The 16,346-nt window shown below is 32.7% G+C and overlaps 4 protein-coding genes, 1 long non-coding RNA gene and 1 other non-coding gene across 8 annotated transcripts; 5 read left to right on the forward strand and 1 right to left on the reverse strand.

The window, feature by feature from the left end:
• Nucleotides 1-71, forward strand: TRNAG-CCC (transfer RNA glycine (anticodon CCC)). The gene has a single exon. It is a non-coding gene; the product is annotated as a tRNA-Gly (tRNA).
• LOC111305096 (uncharacterized) lies at nt 29-2,588 on the forward strand. Of its 3 annotated transcripts, none has more exons than XR_016331165.1 (3): nt 29-838; nt 1,287-1,414; nt 1,849-2,588. It is a non-coding gene; the product is annotated as an uncharacterized LOC111305096 (long non-coding RNA). The 3 variants fall into 3 exon arrangements; XR_002691940.2 differs by having other exon boundaries at nt 90-838; nt 1,287-1,421; nt 2,375-2,588; XR_002691939.2 differs by having other exon boundaries at nt 129-838; nt 2,375-2,588.
• Nucleotides 2,589-3,550: 962 nt separating this feature from the next.
• On the forward strand, nt 3,551-5,464 carry LOC111306063 (pentatricopeptide repeat-containing protein At2g02980, chloroplastic-like). The gene has a single exon (XM_022903965.2). The coding sequence runs from the start codon at nt 3,588-3,590 to the stop codon at nt 4,980-4,982; it is 1,395 nt and encodes a 464-aa protein (XP_022759700.2). The 5' UTR covers nt 3,551-3,587; the 3' UTR covers nt 4,983-5,464.
• Nucleotides 5,465-7,864: 2,400 nt separating this feature from the next.
• Nucleotides 7,865-9,450, reverse strand: LOC111305098 (glutathione S-transferase F6-like). The gene is made up of 4 exons (XM_022902292.2): nt 9,311-9,450; nt 9,018-9,198; nt 8,701-8,749; nt 7,865-8,602 (listed from the first exon to the last, which is right to left on the reverse strand). Exons 2-4 carry the CDS (start codon nt 9,165-9,167, stop codon nt 8,154-8,156), a joined length of 648 nt encoding a protein of 215 aa, XP_022758027.1. The 5' UTR covers nt 9,168-9,198; nt 9,311-9,450; the 3' UTR covers nt 7,865-8,153.
• Nucleotides 9,451-12,559: 3,109 nt separating this feature from the next.
• Nucleotides 12,560-14,558, forward strand: LOC111305097 (pentatricopeptide repeat-containing protein At2g33760-like). The gene has a single exon (XM_089751069.1). The coding sequence runs from the start codon at nt 12,560-12,562 to the stop codon at nt 13,283-13,285; it is 726 nt and encodes a 241-aa protein (XP_089607195.1). The 3' UTR covers nt 13,286-14,558.
• Nucleotides 13,304-14,735, forward strand: LOC149512798 (pentatricopeptide repeat-containing protein At4g02750-like). The gene has a single exon (XM_089751070.1). The coding sequence runs from the start codon at nt 13,304-13,306 to the stop codon at nt 13,952-13,954; it is 651 nt and encodes a 216-aa protein (XP_089607196.1). The 3' UTR covers nt 13,955-14,735.
• The last annotated feature ends 1,611 nt before the right edge of the window (nt 14,736-16,346 follow it).

Genomic DNA, 16,346 nt, shown 5'->3' on the forward strand with positions numbered 1-16,346 from the left:
GCGCATCTGGTGTAGAGGTATCATAGTACCCTCCCACGGTACTGACCGGGGTTCGATTCCCCGGATGCGCAAAGCAGGCCTTTTTTGTCTTATTATACTTGTTTGGTTTCTGAGAAATGAGCTTGAATACGCACTCTACCTGTGGTTAGAATTCCCGCTACGACTGCTTCCCGGTCCGTTCTCAGTCCAAAACACTGCTATAAACCAGCGACCAAAAGCGAAATAAGAAAAAGAAATGTGGGAAATCAATTCACGGTTTTAGAACTTCTTTTCCTGCCCTTTGAAAGTTTCCTAATTAGGGCTGAGCATTAATCGGTTTCTACCAAAAAAATTGACAAAAAATCGGTAGATAAATTAAATCGATTTTGATTTTTTCGATTAAATAAACTAAATCTGTTGATGGTTCGGTTTATTTGATATTCGCAGTCAGTTTTCAGTCTTAATATTCAAAATTGAACCGACCGAAATATCTGATAAAATATTATTAATATTTTATATTTTAATTATATATTTTATCAAAATCGAATTTCTCTTGGACTCTTTCTCCCTCAGACCATCGTCTTCGCCCTTGCACTCTCTGTCTCTCACAGGCCCTAGCCCTTGCCGTTGCCCTACTCGATCTTGACGTCGCACACCTCAACCAACGATCAACGACAATCATCCAAATGCCATACCTCACCTCTCTTTCTCCTCTGTCCTCTCACCTCTCACTTCCGACAAAAGGATATTAGTCTTCATCTATAGATTTGCTTTCTCTTTCGTCTCCAACAAACAATAATCGGTTTGAAGCTTTGTTCCTGCTCTTTTCTACAACTCAAGTCAGCTGTTCATCATTAAGGTAAGATCCTTTCCTTTCTGAGATTTCTAATTATTTTCAGGCATTTTCTCTTCATTTTCTTTTAACTCAAATGAGGATTATAATAACCAAGCATATGTGTCTATTTGAAAAATCGAAAGGCAATATTTACTCAATTTCATTTACATTGCAGAGTGCTGCTAGTAATGTTAATAGTATGATAATTATAAGATTTTCCTTTTGTATTTGACATTATCAAGCTTTAAACTATAATCACTGGATCTAAAAGCCTAATACATTATCCTTGTCCTTTTTATTCCATTTATATATGAAATAATACCAATTTCTGGCACCAACAAGAAGGAGAAAACAAAATTTGGTTGCTTAGCCCTAAGACAGAGGTATATAGGCCATAAAGAAACAAAAATCACATGTCCAAAATGAGTTTGAGCCTAAACTCTAAAGTATTTTATCACATTTGATCTTGTAGGATTCAAATTTGAGATAAGAGTCTTTGCAAATTGATCGTTGTGAAGGGTAAAGACTTTTTCAACATTTGGCGTTGGACTTGGATAGATGGAATTTGGAAGACTTGAACCTTGTGATATGGACTAAAGGGTTTGTTGTATGCATCATTTTGAGTTATAGAACTATTATGCGATTTGGATGGACATTTTTCATATGAAGTGGTTTTGGTGATATTCTAAATTATCTAATGAATATGGATGTTGTAGGAGATTTAAGGTGAAGAAAGAAGTAGTGGAGCCTGAAACTGATCCTGAGAGGGACCAGATAACTGTTTTTGCTTACCAATTAGATGCATTGCACTTTTTGCTTTCATCTTCTAAGGATTATTTAGCATCAATGTTAAACTTATGTGTGTTCAAACATGCATTTTTTTTTTCTTTTGCGCTAATGTTGAATTACTGTTCACCTTGAATTGGTTGATGACAAATGCCTCTAAAAGCAACCAGAGAGATGTCTATGAATTCTTTTCAAAAGCAAGTAAGGTTAGCTAGGTTTAACTTTGTTATTTTATTTCTTATGTGAAGGTTGTAAGTATGCCAGGATTCCACATTAGTTGGTTTGGGAAAAATTCAATGGCTTGAATTTGAAAATTTGAGGGTACATTTAAAATACTAGGTTTATTTCCATTATAACACTCATTTTTTAAATTTTTAGTATGTAATTTGTAGCAATCCCATTTTGCATTATCTATAATATTTCTTCAAATTCATTTGCGTTTTTATAAGTTTATGATAATAGCTAGAAGTTGATGCATAAAACAATGTTTAGAAGGATATGAACGGATAATATTGAGATACATCGGCTTCCTCTTGTAATATATATTACTTTGCCTTTAGTTACTAGTAGTATTATGATTTCTAGTATCTCAACATACTATATATGTGGGGTGAGTTAAAAGCACATGTATTAAAGAATACAATCTTGTTGACACCCCTTGATTGGTGTTTCATCATGAAGCTTGAAAGTCTGGAATCCCCCTATATATTTAAGTTTTTGAGGCTATTATTTTTTGTTTGATCTCTTACTTTTGTTTCCCTTTGTCATTTTCAGGTGAGAAATGTGCAGTTGATCATGGATAGGAATTCAAAAAGATCAAAGGGAGTTGGGTCTATTCCTTTTATGTTGAGCAAAATTATACTTTTTTAGTCCTGTGAAATAAGTATTAGTAGCTTTGCTTTCAATAATCAAGTTTAATTGTATTCTTAAATGCACTAACAATGCGATAATGATGAAGAATGATGGGAAAACACTCATGTTTAATCAATTCATACTGCGTACACAAGGTAGATGACATAAACCTAAATTTTTTCTTCTCACCTCTCTTCTGCATTGAATTTTCTTTGTATTGAAGGCAACTGATAAAATGATAAACAGTATATCAAAACCAACTAAATCAAGAAAATCGACTGAGACCAAATGGGTTAAGTCGGTTTGATTTTCTCGATTTTGTTGTATAATTCGGTCGGTTCGATTTTATCCTAAGACTAAATAAGTTAAATCGCTTTTACAATTTTTACAAGTGAATTAACTAAATCGACTGTTTACTTAACCTTGGTTTCTTTTATGGTCGAATCAGGTTTTTGTTGGTTTTTCAAATCAATTCACAGTCAATATAATATAATATAATATAATATAATATAATATATATATATATATTTGAGTTCATTTGGTTGGATTTTAATTAATTTTCTTGGTCACCCAAACAGAAATATTAACCTAAAATTAGAGATGTTAATTTTACTCATATCCATTGTAAAAACTTCTTTTTATCCAAATGAAAATATAAATAAATATTATATTGTAAGTATAAATATAGAGATTGACATAATTTTAAATTTTTATTTAATAAGAAGATAAGAATGAGTAATATAGCACTTATCTCGTGTTCATATCTTATATTCATTTGCATGTATTTAATAAATAAATTTTTTATTAAATAATATAAAATTATTATTTTAAATTAATTAAAATTAATATATTTTAATTAAAAAATATATATTAGTACATATTTATAAAAAAATATTTAAATATATAAGATAAAAATTAAAAAATAAATTTTTATTTTTATTTTTTAAAAAATTATGATAAGAAAATTATCTATATTTATTAAATATTAATAATAAATTTAAATTTAAATTTAAAATATTTATTAAATATAAATACGAGAATATATATAACACAAAATTTTAAAAATAAAAAATATATATTTTACTCTTATCGTACCCTACCATTGACTTTCCTCTCTGAAACTACCGCTTCAGTCATGTCATCGTATTCAAACAGAATAGTTCACTTACTAAACGCGTCCACTTCTCCTTCTCACATTCATCAGATCCAAGCCCAATTCGTTGTCCGAAACCTCCTCAAAAACCAATTCATAGCTCACCATTTCATCAATTCCTGCAACTCTTTAGGCCTTTTAAACGAAGCCCACTCCCACCTCATCCTTTCAAAAACACCCGCTCACATCTTCATTTACAATTCCCTCTTTAGAGCTTTCTCCCACTCTAAAACCCCAAATCTCCCATTTTCTTTATATACCCACATGCAAAACGCCTTAGTTTTGCCCAATAACTACACCTTCCCTTTCCTTCTAAAGTCATTAGCCGACTTCCATCAGCTCCAAAAAGGCCAAATGGTTCAGACCCATGTCATAAAATTGGGTCATTCGTATGACATTTATGTACAAAATTCCCTAATGAATCTCTATGCATCGTCTGGTGAAATGGGTTTCTGTCGCCAAGTGTTTGATGAAATGCATAACAAAGATGTCGTTTCGTGGACTATTTTGATTACTGGGTTTAGAAATGTTAGAAGATATAATGATGCTTTGATTGCTTTTGAGCAAATGCAATATGCAGGGGTGTTACCTAATAGGGTAACCATGGTAAATGCATTGGGTGCCTGTGGTAGTTTTGGTGCTATTGAAATGGGGGTTTGTATTCATGATTTTATAAGGAAAAAAGGGTGGGAATTGGATTTGATTTTAGGGACTGCTTTGATCGATATGTATGGAAAATGTGGGAGGATTGAAGAAGGGTTGAAAGTTTTCCATAGCATGAAAGAAAAGAATAATTTTACATGGAGTGCAGTTATTAACGGTCTAGCTTTAGCTAAAAATGGGGAGCAGGCGTTTTGGTGGTTTAATAGGATGGAACAAGAAGGGTTTAAGATTGATGATGTAACTTTAGTTGGAGTGCTTTCTGCTTGCAGTCATTGGGGTTTGATTGATATGGGTCGAAAAATATTCAGTTTTCTAGTTGAAGGGAGGTATGGATTTTTGCCTGGTGTAAAACATTATGCGTGTATAATTGATCTCTTGGCACGTGTAGGATGTCTTGATGATGCTTTTAGATTTATCCAGGAAATGCCTTTTGAGCCTACGAGTTCCATATGGGGATCATTGCTGGCTGGTTGTAGAACTCATGGAAATTTGGAAATGAGTGAGATTGCTGCTAAGAAAATTGTGGAGTCGGAGCCAGATAATAGTGCTTGCTATGTTGTGTTGTCCAATTTATATGCAGCTATGGGGAGATGGGATGATGCTGAGAAAGTGAGAGCATTGATGAAAGAGAGGGGATTGAAGAAGGACCTTGGTTTTAGCTCTGTGGAATTGGAACCACAGGAACAGGTTTATGAACTATTAGCAGACGCATAGCAAACCCCTTTAACTTGCCTGTCAAGAATGATTTTAGTCCTCTCCTTCGATCCTCCATTAAGGAGGAAAGGTTTGTTTTGCTTGGCGGAGTCCTGAATCTGGGTTATGAGGCTACTGTGCTCTCTGTTTGAGTTTGATATTCTTCTCCATGACAACAAATGTATAGCCAAGGATGGTAAATCCTAATATGCTCAATTTACAACTATATGGCAATGGACAATGTTCTTTGCCGCTGTTTGGAGGAAAGCACTCAAAACGTTTGTACCGTATATCATGAATCCATCATGTCTCATTCGACCGTCTGCTGACTCTGAGCAACATTATTTCCTCAAGGTAGAGGATTCTCTGAATTTTATGCGCATGAAACATGATACCGGAACCTCACCGTAGAGGTTCAAACTGCTTGACCGTAAATAAGTTGAAATAATTGAGATTCATGAGCGATCGTTTACAATAAAAATAGGCACCTGTTGTTTACATAATATTAATATTGAATTTTGGATTGATGGATTTATTGAGATTTACAAGATGTGGTTTAGGAATTTGAAGAAAAAAAAAATCAGATTTGAAGAAAAAAGCAAGTACTAATGAAAATTTTTGGTAAAAGTGAGAGACGTAGAATGATACTTCAGAATATAGGAGCATTAGTTTATGTATGTTGATATTTTGCCGTGTATAAATTCATAGATTAGTGTATGTTATTAAGGATGTCTAGAATGAGTCACATTAGAATTTACTTAGATTTCATGATTCTTATATTTTATCATATCTTTTTATGTCAAATACACAAAAATTATTATATTATAATTTATGTCAACAAATTAATTTGAAAAAATATATATTTTTTTATTAAATTTATATATAATTTTTGTCAAATTTAAATCGTATCAATTTTTTGTATTGATTTAAATTGATCTTATATTTCTTTTATATTAATTTTATATTGTCTCATTTGTCATGGCTATAGCCTGCTTTTTCAATCCAAATGTATCAAAAATAAAATCATCATTTCTTTAACAGTTTTTGGGCCCAACATTTTTACACTTAAATTAAAAGAGGAAGCCCGTGTTGTAGGATTGAGGTCGAATTAATTATGGATTTAGATTTCAACAATGTTTCTGATTATAATTTATTCGACGAATTTATTCCATGCTAATAAGCTCCAAACATAGCATTAAAAAAAAAAGAAGCATAAGATCTCCAAACTGAAGCTGTAAGGACATGACACAGAAATTAAAGTACAAGACATTATAGTAAACAAGCTATTTCACTGTTCTACAAATGTTTACAAATACATTTCCGGTACCCGAGAAAGAGAAAAAATAAAACGTGGTAAGAGCTGTTAATTATTTCATTTACTTACGCCGAGGGAAAGAAAAGATTCCTTTTTATGTTCAGCAGCACCCAACTTAACAGGAACCAAGTCGAATCCGAGCCCTTTCTCCTTAAAGGACTGAAATAACCCTCATCGTAGCTGTTGAGAAAGGGTTTCCATGTACTTTGAGGACTCCCATGATTGATTGCCCAAGTATAATTTGATCGACAAGTTAACTGCCTGACAGTTATGTCTAGAGAGGCAACGCTGGGACGTAGCTCGATTGCGGGAAAATAGTGCCCCAATATTCACATAAATATATAATAAGGGAGCACATGTTACTTACTTTCTAAAAAAAAAAAAAAAATCTTTCCCCAATGATATGATTGAGAAATAATTAATGAGACTAGGATTTGAGATCAAATTAAATATCGTCGTTATTATCTTCATTGAATTGAAGGGTCAAAAGATGCCAACTCAAAAGTAGTGGAGCTAGTATTATCATATAGATGTGAAGATGATGACCCCCATGCTGTCTTTACTGTCTTCTGTTTGGGTACAGGTCTTTATTGTCTCCACATGGATCTTTTCTATCTTTACATTTCGATTTTTGCATAAAAAGCCAAGGCAGATAAACTCTATTCTCTTTTTTTTTTTCTCTGAACTTAAATTAGACCTGAAAACACATGAAAATGAATTGGATTATTCATGATTTAGATGTAATCTATTCCAATGATTCGGAAAAATTCAGGTATTTACAAGAAATTTTAATTATATAACCATGAATATTTAATTGATAACTTTGATTTTTTTTTTTTAACAAAATTTGAGTTTTATTTGTTTATGCCGAATTATGTTACATCGGCAGCGTCAATGCCCTTCCATTCACCAAAATCCAAGGCCCAAAGAAATCCTTCAAGAGCGCCACGGCCTAAGTGACTGTCGATTCTCCTGGCTTCTCGAATCAAAGCCCATATCGTTGCCCTCTCCTGCCTATTAAAGCCCGTGCCACCGGCTCAATAACAAACCCATTGTTTCGCTTTCTCTAATTTTCCCAAATTGCCCAAGTCACTAGCTGATTTGCACGAGCTCAAACTGGAGCAGTCAATTGACTATAATGCCACAAAAGTGGGACGTTTTAATTCCATCCATGTCCACTAACCGTTTTCGTGGCGAAGCGAGATCGTGTAGCATAGCTTTTATGAATTGCCTAAAGGGGATGTTGTATCTTGGACCGTTCTGATCATCTTTTTACATGGGGTTTATTAATTTAATTATTACCACAATAATTCCTTCCAACTGTATCGTGAGATTTTATCAACTCCCATCCTTCCCATTAATGGAGGATTATCCTTTCCCGCGCTCTGCTTTTTGGTTGATGTGTTTGTCAATACTAACAGACTAGTTCTCAGAAGGTTAAGCTATATTTTATCTGCACAACCTGTGCACCTACAGCAGTTTTCCAAATCCAAATAGTATAGAACAATTAAAAGAAAGAAACCGGTTGAAGAGTTGGAATCACGTAATAACGCTCCAACGAATGTATGAAATCATTGAAGACACCATATTCAACAGCCCAGGCGAATTGTTGCTGCATTAAACAATAGATGGAACACAAGCTCAATACCTTCAACTTGAAGATTGAAGTCTGACACCCAAAGGATAAACACAAGAGGATGCCGCGGCATAAATCTCCATATTGGAGACTGAAGACAAACACTGAAATCTTTTATTTTCATATTTTTTCCCCGAGAATGATAGTAAGACCCAAGGACAACACTGAAACCAAATTAAATTCAAAAGATTACACCCGGTATTATTCGTTGCATGCTAATAGCTTGGAAGGTGCCAAGTCCTTACTGTTTTAGCATTGCCAGGACCTTGGACCAAGCTGGCCTAGCCGTGATGTCAGCTACCCAAGCGCTAGCATGGGGACGCGAATCGAACAGCTTCTTGGCCGGGGTCCCCAACAAATAATGAATGTTGGGGAGGTGATGCAAATCTGCCAAGGTGAAATAGTCACATGCCAAGTACTTTGACTGAGTCAATCGAGTCTCATAGACATCTAGAACTTTGGCAAGCTTAGCTTCATTTTCCTCCACAACTCCAGTGTCAGTAGCCATGCCCAAAAATGGCTTGAAAGCCAGCTCCCAGGCTAGCTTTGAAGATGCAGGATCAAACTGGTGGGCTTCTACCTCCTTCCACATTTCTAAGACTGCCTTACTCTTATTAGAGCCAGGCAATAACAGTTGGGTACCCTTATCGGTGTATTCATGGGCAACATATTGGGTGATTGCCCTTGATTCTGCATTTTAAAAGTGCAGAGCTTGATGGGGTTAGCTACATATAGATAATAGTTGTAGAACTACTAACAATTTAAGGGTTTCGCTCATAAAACTTTACCAAAGAGCTTAAAGTCCCCTTCTTCAAAAGCTGGAACTTGACCAAATGGCTGCATCAACCGGATGAGAAATATTAGCTAGATTCACGGTACTCTCACAAAAGGGTTTTGGGAAACATGGATTAATAGTAATAAAAATAGTTGAGTCGTTGAGGGAAATCCCATCCAAAATGAGAAAAGAAGGGTTAAAGTGAGGTGGATTTTTTCTGCAGAGCAAGTTCTACTATCAGACAAGCGATTTATGAAACAGGCGCTAAATCTTCTGTCCTGTAATACCTTTTAAGTTAAAATAGAGGAGAGATCTGGAATATATACTTACATTGAGAGAAAGGTAGTTTTCCGATTTATGTTCACCAGCTCCCATGTTTACAGGAACAAAATGAAATTCAACCTCTTTCTCGTAAATGCACGTAAGAGCCCTCTGAGTAGCTGTTGACAAAGGGCTTCCATGTAATTTGATGACCGCCATTGTTGTTCGACGACTCTAACTTGATCAAGAACTGCAAAAGATGAGAAATATTTTGTGGGTTTCTTAGCAAAGAAGCTTTTTATGCATAAAATACGTAAGGTAGAAGGAGAAATCTTCCCAAGCATTTAAGGCTCGAAACCAACCTTGCCTCCCTCACAACACTTGCCTTTCCGTCATTCCAGAATGCTCCAAAGTAAAAAATTACTACAGCCCATTTAACAAATAACACCTCCAATCAAAAGCCGGTGCTTTAGTTATTTACTTTTATTATTTTTCTTCCTGTTTTCATTCAGATTCTTCAAAGTTCAGCCTTTAAGTTTATTTTTATTTTTTTAAAGCTCCAACCACATGCACAAAGTTAACATCTTGGAAAAATCCCAAATCTCCACCACTAGATGTCAACCTTTGTACTTAGCTTGTGTCACAATCCCCAGCGCTCACAAGAACAAAATAGGAATCAACCGGAAGTTCCTGGAAAAATCCTATGCACCTTTTTTACGTACTGAATATTTTCTTATATTAATTTTCGATGTGAAGTAGTTGTATGCTTTTTGGGTGCTGTATGGATCTGATTTTTTGATTAGACCTGTTCGTGGTCAACTAAATTACTTATAAACCGACAATTACAACAATAGTAAAATCTCCAAAGTGAATGACCATAACAATCAAATTACTTAAAAATCTCATGACAGCTTGGATTCTTCCTTGAAAAGCTATGTTAGGTGTAGTAGCATTTTCCTATTATTTGTGGGGTTTTGGCCGCTTGAAGGAGCACCAAACCAATTGACTTTAGACAGCCAGCCGCCAGCCATGACAAGATTGGCTGAACTGTTGGTTAAAGGAATATAATAGTATTCTTTAAGAAATACTTCGTAGACAAGTTAGTTTCTTTATCATTATTGGTGTTTGGTTATATTGGGCCGACAATTCTCGTTAGGTTTATCTTTTTTAATGAACCAACCGACCCCTTATTTGGTATTTGGAAAAAGTGCAGATATGTATTTTACAAATAAAAATCATAAAAAATTATATAACGAAATATCAATAAAATTTTTTAATTTTATAAATCGAATTAAAAAAATCAACTTATATCATTTTTTAATTAAATTATTTACTTTTTTAATATATCTCATCTTATTAATTTATGAAATACAAAATTTTTTATCAATATATTGATTATTTCTTTTGAAAAAAATTATAAAATGGGGGAACGTGAAAGAAAATTCTGGTTTCTAGGTATTAAATTATTAATCTGCCTTCCCTTAGTGGTGGCGTAGTGGGCCATCCACTCCCCTACCCTGAACGCGGGGTGATCCTTTCTTTGGATCCTATGATGATTAGTTGTGTTGGGCTCTGGCCACATTATACCAATATCCGTCCTTTTCTTTTTCTTCAATTATTTCCTTTTCTTGCTTAACCCAGGGGCAAACTTAAAACTCCTTAAATGCAAAGCCAGTTTCAGAATATAAAACTAATTTTAATTTAAATTGGTATAACTGATATTTTTTCTAAAAAAAATTTACCGAAGTAAAGGGAAAGAAAGGGGAAATTACTGTTTGGCCATGTATTATTATTGCAGTATAGTCCCTTCTCTTTCTCTATCATTAATTTATCGCCTGAGTAATAGTTTGGATAATACAATATTATATAAACATATTTTTTTTTTAAAAAGACGTTTATATTTTTTACTTACCTTCAATAAATTCTAAAATTTTTGAGATTTTTACTCAAAAAAAAAATGCTTGCTTACAAAGTTAAACCTAACCTGACTATATTATACGAACTTTATTATAAAGAGATGTTATTAATCATGTACATAACAGGAGGAGAAAGTTCTTAATAAAATTTAATAAGTGTAAACAAGTAAAAAAATTATAATTTTGCTCCCAAAAATTGAATTCATATTTATAAGGAAAGTTTTACTTATACTAGTATAAATTTTTTTAGTTTTATATTTTTTTTTCCATATTTGATTTCAATAAACATAAGTGATGCTAGAAACAAATAAAAACAAGAAAAAAATGATTTAATCTCATTTTTATATCAATTAAAATCATTGATTAAAATAATTGTAAAACTAAAAAGTTTTACAATCATGTAAGTTGATTTTTACTCTATAATTTATATTTAATACATATTTAATTTTAATAAGTGTAAACAAGTTCGCCCTTAAATATTAAATATAAAAGATACTTTGATTAATTCTAAAAATTTTATATTTTCAACAAAAGGGAAAAGGAATAAAATAACAAAAGTTTCACACACACATATATATATACACACTATAAAAATATCTTATAAGTCAAATTGTGGCTAATTTATAGGCTCCATTTAGTAGAAATTTTAGGGATTTGATAGAATCAATCAATGCTTGAATATTGGGATTACATTTTGTCCAAGCATAATCTTAGGCCTCTAATTTGATCCCAATTGAATTCATTAGTTATTATGACTTAATTCTACATTAAAAACTTTTGACTATGTTAATGAGATTTTGATATGGCCAATTCGAAATTTTGATTTATTTATTTAAATGCAAATTATAATGAAAAAGAAAGAAAGAAAAAATTAAAAAAATATATATAATATACCATACTATGATGTAATATAATACAATATACTATCCTACAATACATTATATTATGATATACTATACCATGATTATTATAATAATATAATATAATAATATGGTATGTTATAAATAATTATAACATTAAAAATTAATGGTTGATATCGGATATAGATAGGTGTCTACATATATATAGTTTGAGTTTTTTTTTTTTTTTTTTTCTTTTCATTTGGTTGGGTTTTAATTAATTTTCTTTACCACCAAAACAAAAATATTAATCAAAAACTAGAATATCAATTTTACTCATATCTAATAAATAATCTTTTTTTTTTATCCGAATGTAATGTGAACGAGTATTATATTGTAAATATAAAGATAAAGATATGTATAATTTTAAATTTTTATTAGATACAAAAATAAAGATGGATAATATAACATCCGTCTTGTAACCATACTTTATATATATTTATATGTATTTAATAAATAAAATTTTTATTAAATAATATAAATTATTATTTTAAATTAATTAAAATTAATATATTTTTATTGAAAAATATATATTAATACATATTTATAAAATAGTACTTAAATATATAAGATAAAAATTAAAAAACTAAAAGAATAAATTTTTATTTTTACTTTTATAAAACTTACGGATATAAGAGTTATTTATAAGAATGAGGATAAAAGTAAATTTAAAATATTTATTTAATATAAATATAAGAATGAATATAATATAAAAATTTAAAAATAAAAATAAAAAATATTTTACTGTTGTCGTACCCTACCATTGACTTTCCTCTCTGAAACTACCGCTTCAGTCATGGCATCGTATTCAAACAGAATAGTTCACTTAGTAAACGCGTCCACTTCTCCTTCTCACATTCATCAGATCCAAGCCCAATTCATTATCAGAAACCTCCTCAAAAACCAATTCATAGCTCACCATTTCATCAATTCCTGCAACTCTTTAGGCCTTTTAAACAAAGCCCACTCCCTCCTCGTTCTGTCAAAAACACTCGCTCACATCTTCATTTACAATTCCCTCTTTAGAGCTTTCTCCCATTCTAAAACCCCAGATCCCCCTTTTTCTTTATATACCCACATGCAAAACGCCTTAGTTTTGCCCAATAACTACGCCTTACCTTTCCTTCTAAAGTCATTAGCCGACTTCCATCAGCTCCAAAAAGGCAAAATGGTTCAGACCCATGTCATAAAATTGGGTCATTCCTATGACATTTATGTACAAAATTCCCTAATGTATCTCTATGCATCGTCTGGTGAAATGGGTTTCTGTCGCCAAGTGTTTGATGAAATGCATAACAAAGATGTCGTTTCGTGGACTATTTTGATTACTGGGTTTAGAAATGTTGGAAGATATAATGATGCTTTGATTGCTTTTGAGCAAATGCAATATGCAGGTGTGTTACCTAATAGGGTAACCATGGTAAATGCATTGGGTGCCTGTGGTAGTTTTGGTGCTATTGAAATGGGGGTTTGTATTCATGATTTTATAAGGAAAAAAGGGTGGGAATTGGATTTGATTTGAGGGACTGCTCTGATCAATATGTATGGAAAATGTGGAAGGATTGAAGAAGGGTTGAAAGTTTTCCTTAGCATGAAAGAAAAGAATAATTTTACATGGAGTGCAATTATTAACGGTCTAGCTTTAGCTAAAAATGGGGAACAGGCGTTTTGGTGGTTTAATAGGATGGAACAAGAAGGGTTTAAGATTGATGATGTAACTTTAGTTGGAGTGCTTTCTGCTTGCAGTCATTGGGGTTTGGTTGATACGGGTCGAAAAATATTCAGTTTTCTAGTTGAAGGGAGGTATGGATTTTTGCCTGGTGTAAAACATTATGCATGTATAATTGAGCTCTTGGCATGTATAGGATGTCTTGATGATGCTTTTAGATTTATCCAGGAAATGCCTTTTGAGCCTACGAGTTCCATATGGGGATCATTGCTGGCTGGTTGTAGAACTCATGGAAATTTGGAATTGAGTGAGATTGCTGCTAAGAAAACTGTGGAGTCGGAGCCAGATAATAGTGCTTGCTATGTTGTGTTGTCCAATTTGTATGCAGATATGGGGAGATGGGATGATGCTGAGAAAGTGAGAGCATATATGAAAGAGAGGGGATTGAAGAAGGACCTTGATTTTAGCTCTGTGGAATTGGAACCCGAGGAACAGGTTTATGAACTATTAGCAGACGCATAGCAAACCCCTTTATCTTGCCTGTCAAGAATGATCTTAGTCCTTCCCCTCGATCCTTCATTAAAGAGGAAAGGTTTGTTTTGCTTGGCAGAGTCCTGAATCTGGGTTATGAGGCTACTGTGCTCTCTGTTTGAGGTTGATATGGTTCTCCTTGACAACAAATGTATAGCCAATGATGGTAAATCCTAATATTTTCAATTTACTACTATATGGCAATGGAAAATGTTCTTTGCAGCTGTTTGGAGGAAAGCACTCAAGCCGTTTGTAGTGTATATCATGAATCCATCAAGTCTCATTCCACCGTTTGCCGACTCTGGGCAACATTCTTTCCTCAAGGTAGAGGATTCTCTGAATTTTATGCGCATGAAACATGATACCGGAACCTCATCGTAGAGGTTCAAACTGCTTGACCGTAAATAAGTTGAAATAATTGAGATATATGAGCGATTGTTTACGATAAAAATAGGCAGCTATTGTTTGCATAATATTAATATTGAATTTTGGATTGATGGATTTATTGAGATTTACAAGATGTGGTTTAGGAATTTGAAGAAAAAAAAATCAGATTTGAAGAAAAAAGCAAGTACTAATGAAAATTTTTGGAAAAGTGGGAGACGTAGAATGATACTTCAGAATATAGGAGCATTAGTTTATGTATATTGATATTTTACCATGTATAAATTCATAGATATGATTTATCTCTAGATTAGTGTATGTTATTAAGGATGTCTAGAATGAGTCACATTAGAATTTACTTAGATTTCATGATTCTTATATTTTATCATATCTTTTTATGTCAAATACACGAAAATTACTATATTATAATTTATGTCAACAAATTAATTTGAAAAAATATTTTTTTTTATTTTTATTAAATTTATATATAATTTTTTGTCAAATTTAAATCGTATCAATTTTTTGTATTGATTTAAATTGATCTTTTTATATTTCTTTTATATCGTCTCATTTGTCATGGCTATAGCCTGCTTTTTCAATCCAAATGTTTCAAAAATAAAATCATCATTTCTTTAACAGTTTTTGGGCCCAACACTTTAACACTTAAATTAAAAGAAGAAGCCTGTGTTGTCGGATTGAAGTCCAATTAATTATGGATTTAGATTTCAACAGGTTTCTGATTAGAATTTATTCCACCGTAATAAGCTCAAAACAGAGCATTAAAAAAAATAAAAGAAGCATAAGATCTCAAACTGAAGCTGTAAGGTCATGACACAGAAACTAAAGTACAAGACATGATATTAAATAAGCTACTTCACTGTTCTTTCTACAAATGTTTACCAATACATTTCCAGTACCAGAGAAGGAGAGAAAATAAAACATGGTTAGAGCTGTTAATTATTTCATATACTTACACTGAGGGAAAGAAAAGATTCCTTTTTATGTTCAGCAGCACCCAACTTAACAGGAACCAAGTTGAATCCAAGAACTTTCTCCTTAAGGACTGAAAGAACCCTCATCGTAGCTGTTGAGAAAGGGTTTCCATGTACTTTGAGGACTCCCATGATTGATTGCCCAACTCTAATTTGATTAATAAGTTAACTGCATGATAGTTATGTATAGAGAGGTAACGCTGGGACGTAGCTCGATTGCCTGAAAATAGTGCCCCAATATTCACATAAATATATAATAAGGGAGCACATGTTACTTTCTTAAAAAAAAAAAAAAAATGGTTTCCCCAATGATATGATTGAGAAATAATTAATGAGAATCGGAATTGAGATCAAATTAAATATCGTCGTTATTATCTTCATTGAATTGAAGCGTCAAAAGATTTTAATTCAAAAGTAGTAGAGCTAATATTATGTCATGTAGATGTGAAGATGATGACCCCTATGCTGTCTTTACTGTCTTATGTCTTGGGTACAGGTCTTTATTGTCTCCACATGTGTTACTGGATCTTTTCTATTGTTGCATTTCGAGATTTTTGCATAAAAAGCCTAGGCAGATAGACTCTATTTTCCATTTTTTTTTTCTGAACTTAAATTAGACCTGAAAACACATGAAAATGAATTGGATTATTCATGGTTTAGATGTAATCTCTTCAAATGATTCGGATAAATTGAGGAGTTTATAATAAATTTTAATTATATAACCACGAATATTTAATTGATAAATTTGACTTTTTTTTTACGTGATTTGAGTTTTATTTGTTTATGCCGAATTATGTTACATTGGCATGTCATCTTATTCAAACAGACTTAAACAGAGCCCTCTACTTCTTGCCTTCTCGGATAGCAGCATCTATGCCCTTAAAGTCACCGAAATCCAAGGCCCAAAGAAATCCTTCAAGACCGCCACGGCCTAAGTGCTTGTCGATTCTCGTGGCGTCTCGAATCAAAGCCCATATCCATCCCCTCTCGGGCTCCGTGGCACTGGC

The sequence above is a fragment of the Durio zibethinus genome, chromosome 21 (assembly GCF_047325235.1).
Source record: "Durio zibethinus cultivar Kanyao isolate XHJ-2024 chromosome 21, ASM4732523v1, whole genome shotgun sequence".
Lineage (NCBI taxonomy): Eukaryota > Viridiplantae > Streptophyta > Magnoliopsida > Malvales > Malvaceae > Durio > Durio zibethinus.